Here is a 5,940-nt window from a genome sequence, read left to right as displayed (position 1 = left end):
TGATCCATAAAGGAAAGATGCATGCCTAAAGTAAAGCAAATAGGATGTACCTGTACCAGTCTTGCTCATATTGTGGTGGAATGATCTCTATCTCTTTGGATTTCACAGCATCAAGAGCTGCCTTTGCCATGGTATTACAATTAACAAACCATTGGGGCTTGATCATTGGCTCGACGATATCATTAGTTCTTGAACAACGACCTAATTCCATCTCATTATTTTCCATGCCTCTGTATAGACCCTTCATTTATTGACAAGTGCAAATTGATTATAATTTGGAAATTACTAAAACAATACATTACGGAAAAAGATAAGCGACAACGAAGGATAAATAACCAGGCAACAAGATCAAACTTTGAATCAAACAAGCAACTTAATCATCCATCTTCACACAGCTATCCAGACTCCAGTATAGCGTGAAGGAAAAAGAGTTCTCATATATTACGACAATCCCAGATCGAAAAGGGAGACCAAGCTTGAACAGAGCCAGCTATGCATATATGTATATACCACACATAGCACACAAATCAAAATACGGAATACCATATTTCTAACGTAAAAATGTCAACGTGATGCTTCCATGCCTGCCAAATGGCTCACGATTGAAATATAATTAGTAAACCGAGAAACATAAAAAAAAATGTTGTTGCTCATACAAATACAACTAAATTTACACTCCATAAATTAGCAAAATTCAAAGAAATCGAATCACATCCAAGATGACTCTAGATGCTTTTAGAAGTCAACATAGAACTATGATACCTTTTTCGAATTACAAGTTTTTATTCCATTATGACAATACATTGATGAACCTTTTCCAAAAACATTGAGGATAAGCAATAAATTAGATACAACTACATGAACGAAGCAGAATCAGTTCTAAAGGAAAAATGGTAAATACTGAGACTATAATAATACCTTTTCCTTTAGTGCATCAATAACAGCAGCTCGAGCGGTGAAACGTGGCATTCCTTCAAATTGTGGACCTCCATTTTCATTTATGTTCCCGTCATCAGTGAAAATATTGATGAAGTCCAGGTTATGCTGTTTCCCAACCTCGAAGTCCTTGCTATCATGAGCTGGCGTGATCTGCATATAGAAAGATAGAGATAAGAATGGGCACTGATTTCTGAATGTAAAGGTATCCAAAGTGCCAAACCAGCTCTTCAGATGGGCACACCTACCTTGACAGCGCCAGTACCAAAAGTGGCTTTCACCAAGTCATCGGCGCAAATTATTTCAAGTTTTCGGCCATTAAACGGATGCACGGCATATTTTCCATGCAGATGCTTATATCTTTCATCCTGAGAATGAACAGCTATAGCGGTATCACCGAGCATAGTTTCTATTCTAGTTGTTGCAACGATAATTTCACCCAATCCTTCTTCTAGAGGGTAGGCAAAAGATGTCAAAACACCAAACTGAACTGGGTTGCTATAACCAGGGACCTCTAAGAAAGTCTCTGCCTTGAGATCAACACGGTCAACCTGAAAACCAGCGATCAAAATATAAGATACAACCCTGCATTCCTGCTCACACATGCAAAGAACCAAAGTGGCCAGCACACTGCAAAAGTGCATGCCTCACATACCTCGATATCAGAAATTGCTGTACGGAGCGTGCAATCCCAGTTCACGAGACGAATATCCCTGCAAATGGATGAATCATCCAAGAGGTAATAAAGTAATTTAGAGGATGCCAAACAACATAAGATGAGCAAACACATAAGCTCAGCAGAACAAGATGCAAAAAAGGGTGCACATTCTGTATGGAAAACTAACCTATATATCAAACCTTCCTTGTATAGCCTAACAAATGTTTCTGTTATAGCTCCTGATCTCTGCTCATCCATTGTAGAACACTGAAAAACTATGCATTATTTAGACAGAAATGTTGCTTTCCCTAGCTATAGCAATGGAGGAATCGGACAAGGACTTTACTTCGCGCGACCAGTCAAGCGAGGCTCCAAGCGTACGCAGTTGTCTCAGTATGGTGCCACCATACTGATCTTTCCAGTTGTGGAGCTGCAAAAAATGATGATTGATACATCGAATGAGTAAATGTGAAAATCAACCAGCATAACAAAGTATGGGCTGGCACTGAACCAAAAAATTGTCTCAATTAATTAAATTAACAGAGCAATTCATTTCATGGCACTGTAAAATTTTGGTTCATTCATTGGCATATGAGCTACCTTGTGCAGAATTTTGTACTGGTATCTAGGGACCTTTCTCTTGAATTGAGCAAAATAGATAACAGATGAATAAATGCAAGAAAAAACATTTATGAATATGATTATTTACTCCTTTAAAAAACATGAGTTCATTACAGGTGAGATGATCTACAGTGGGTCAAAAATCAGAGTGCTTGCCTCAGATAGAAATTTATCACGCCCTAGATCATGCCTTGACAGCTTCCTCTCACGCATGATCTTCTTTTCCACAACGACCTGATATGGAGGTTAACAATTTTGTTAGATGAAACACTTGCTACAGTAAGAAATAGTAACAATGGATCAGTCAGATAAGACTCAATGATCAATATAACTTTTGAGTAGACGTCAATTTGAACTCAGGCTAATAATACTAGGCCATGAACAACTACGAAAAATATAACTTGTGCAGAAGATAGATATACTGGGGCCTTGGACCCAGTATATATGTTCTATGCACTGGAATGTACCACTTATCAGACAACATGAAGCATAGCAGACCTGTGTAGCTATGCCAGCATGATCCATTCCAGGAATCCACAAAGCATTGTAGCCTGACATCCTCCGCCAGCGGATCATAGCATCCTGCATTGTTGTCAATGCAAAGAAACAAAAGAACATCAACACCACCAATACTGATAGGGGCGAACAGAAGGGCTCCAGTACAGATAAACTCACTACCTCAATTGCCACTGTAATTGCATGGCCTATGTGAAGGGCTCCTGTCACATTTGGGGGTGGCAGGACCTGCAAATAAGTATTTAGTTCTTGTCATTCACAGTAATATATCTTCATTTTTACATATTATGTTGTATGCAAGATTTACAGTGTGAAATCATCTGGTGAGCAATTCACATAGCCATCGCAAACAGATGCTTATTCTGAATATAATCATGTACCATTTGAGTTATGGAGGAACTTACTATTACAAAAGGTGGCTTTGAGCTTGCGGCATCTGCTACAAAATACTGTGATGACTCCCACCAAGGATACCATCTGCATGACAGTAAGAAAAGGAAAATACATAGTTCAGTGAGGAATTTCTGACCATGGACTCCAAAAAATTTGATGGCATGATTCAACTAAAGCGAGAAAGGAAGCATACGATTTCTCGACAGCGGACGGGCTATATTGTTTGGCCATTTGAGAAGCAAGCAGTTTCTTCTGTCCAGTGGGAGTATCCGGATCAACGAGATCCTCGGGATTCTCATCCGTGACACCTTTCTTCTTTTGCTTCTTCTCACTCTTCTTGGCTCCATCGGATGCTGCTTGGACCTACAGACAATCACATCAGTCAAACAGAACCTCTCCTCCAAACCAAGAAATGGGTTAGTGCCGCCGGTCGCCACCTGTAGTCTGGCCTCCTCCTTCTGCTTTGCCTTGAGCTTCTTCTCCTCCTTCGATTTCGCCTGTCACAGAACAGAACACAGATGAGCTGTGGGTAAAACTACTCACACACGAAACAAGTCGACTAGTGTGTTCTCCTACTCCATCGTGAACAGCACAGAACCATATTAGAACAAGCACCTTCTGCTCTTTCTTCAGCTTCCTTTCCAAATCCTTCTCATCAAGCGGCTGCATGCGCAGTAAGCGAATCAATTCAGAGTTCAGACCAACAAGCCAAATAGTCAGCTATTGCCCACAGGCCAGGTCAAAATACGAGCCACATTCCTAGAAATCACCGCCACCTAACCTCACTGATCATACATGATGACACCTCACAACCCCCAAATCCGTACTAGAACACCCCAAACCCAAAATTCCGCGGGGAAAAAAAGCGACCCCAAGACACAAGCTAGGATTGCGCGACCAGCAACCAGCGCGATATGAAAAGGTCGAGGGAGGCGGAGGGGGCGAAGCTGCTCACCTCCTCCATGGCGCGGATCGGGCCCTCGGGCGCGAGCTCCCTGCCGCCGCAGTAGCCACCACGGCACCCGGCGCGGGCTGCTGCTACTAAGAACCACTGCGATTTTTTTCGATTTGGGCGGATTCGAAGTAGAGGCGGAGTGCTTTGGAGCTTTGAACCTCGTCTAGAGTTCGTGGGATCCAAGTTTTGGCGCGCGGAGGTTTGCGGCTTAAACTTGGCGAAAGATGCGGAGGTAGGGAGAGATTTCGATTATGCCACAAAACCGACCGTTGTTTTCAACAAAAGCACTGGCTTGGAAGCCAAGTTCTTGGGGGTAGAAACTTGATAGTCAAGTTTCATGTGCATTGACGCCTCCTGCAAAGCAGTATAAATGGTAAAAGGCGAAGAAAACAAGGTGGAAATTGAAATGACTTGCTGGCGAATGAAATCTCTGTTTGGTGGACTATGATGATGTCGATCCTCTAGCTAGCTTTTGACTACTTAATTGTTGGTTTAACCAAACAAGTTTCTGCGACAGATTACGAAATGTGGTGTATACAAATTCTTATGGTGAAAGGAGCCAGATCATGTCGTAATCGGGGTACATATTTTTTTCTTTATAAAAAAACAATCAGCCCTAGCCGCCAGCAACCGACGTAGAGAGAGGAGAGAGAAAGCAACCTCAACACCGGAGTTATTGGGGTTCCTTCATCTCCGCCGACTGCCCAAGTGACAACGGGAGGGAGGGGAATCGCGAGACCTTATTCCGCGTGTGTCCAACAGTATGGGGTTTCTTGGTTAGGGTTTTGATTGTTCATTGCTACGGCTCCGACGGTGGCAATGGTGGCAGCAAATGTGTTTTCGTTAGATCTCATTTCGATACAATTGTTCTCGCCGCTATTAGTGCTGGATCTAGGAGGCAGAGTCTGCTCTGTCTCGGGTCCTATAAATCTGGCCGGGTGCTTTTGTGTGTCATGCGCTCACGTCAAGACGATCCTCTTTTTCTTGCTCCTTGAGGTGGTGGTTTTGCAGACAACTTGAGGCGTCATAAAAAAAGTTGACACATGAAGGTTGGGGAGGTGTTTCCGTGGCCATTTTTGTGGTAGCCACGAGACTATGGCCTCCTTCTCTTCATTTGGGTGTCTCTTCGCTCGCGTGCAGGTCATGCTCCTTCTCGCATGCAATGGTGTTCTCTCTGTCGTTGTCGTTGCGAAGCTGGTGAAAGTTTTGTCTAAGAGATGGTTTGAATATCTATGAAAGGATTCACGATGGCAGCTTCTTCTCCGAGGCATTGGTTCAACTAGATCTTAGCATGATGAATTGCCAACCGAAGAATACAATATTAGGCCAACTCCAGCAGCGGGGCGGCGGTGGCAGCATGCCTTCAGCTTATGATGGAGATTGAGTTTGTTTGACACTCTGAAAACCTAGATGTAACTTCTTTATTTTTGTGATGTCTTGTAGTATTGGATGTCCTTTTTAATACAAATAAGATGATTTCTCGTGCATTCCTGCAAGGAAGCTCGAGTCAGGTATCTATGAAACATCGTTACCACACTGCAAATACAATTTGTGTTAAGATGATTGCAATATATATTTTGTGTCGTGCCTTTTCCACTTCTTCTTTTTTTTCACTTTTTAATCCAAATACCAATAAGCAATGTGTAGTATCGAGTTTAATCAATTCTCCACACCATATGCATGAGATGGCATGTGATGACATGGCCGGTATGCATAGCCTGTTGGTGTGGATACTTGGGAAAAGTAGACACTGGGTTGCAACTATTCAAGAATAGAGAATTCAGGGCCTTAAAAAATATTTTGTTTATTATGTTTTTAATTCAATCGAAGCTGGAACACATGACTTAGTTTACGACAAGAG

The 5,940-nt window shown here is 42.2% G+C and overlaps 1 protein-coding gene across 1 annotated transcript; it reads right to left on the bottom strand.

Annotated features, from left to right (window-relative positions):
* Positions 1 to 25: 25 nt before the first annotated feature.
* On the bottom strand, positions 26 to 4,550 carry LOC125532851 (valine--tRNA ligase, mitochondrial 1-like). Its single transcript, XM_048696739.1, has 14 exons — positions 4,080 to 4,550; positions 3,740 to 3,787; positions 3,562 to 3,621; positions 3,318 to 3,487; positions 3,136 to 3,208; positions 2,894 to 2,959; positions 2,714 to 2,797; positions 2,372 to 2,449; positions 1,941 to 2,024; positions 1,782 to 1,861; positions 1,592 to 1,649; positions 1,185 to 1,487; positions 919 to 1,089; positions 26 to 241 (listed from the first exon to the last, which is right to left on the bottom strand). Exons 1-14 carry the CDS (start codon positions 4,086 to 4,088, stop codon positions 26 to 28), a joined length of 1,500 nt encoding a protein of 499 aa, XP_048552696.1. The 5' UTR covers positions 4,089 to 4,550.
* Positions 4,551 to 5,940: the final 1,390 nt, after the last annotated feature.

This window comes from Triticum urartu, chromosome 1 (genome assembly GCF_003073215.2).
Source record: "Triticum urartu cultivar G1812 chromosome 1, Tu2.1, whole genome shotgun sequence".
Lineage (NCBI taxonomy): Eukaryota > Viridiplantae > Streptophyta > Magnoliopsida > Poales > Poaceae > Triticum > Triticum urartu.
Note: the sequence above shows the minus strand (reverse complement) of the source record. Positions and strands in the feature narration are given on the sequence as shown.

Excerpts from the sequence above, each read along its gene's own strand:
- LOC125532851 (XM_048696739.1), bottom strand. Across the intron at positions 2,798-2,893 it reads CAATTACAGTGGCAATTGAG|GATGCTATGATCCGCTGGCG; the intron begins GTAGTGAGTTTA and ends ACAACAATGCAG. Across the intron at positions 1,650-1,781 it reads AAGGAAGGTTTGATATATAG|GGATATTCGTCTCGTGAACT; the intron begins GTTAGTTTTCCA and ends ATCCATTTGCAG.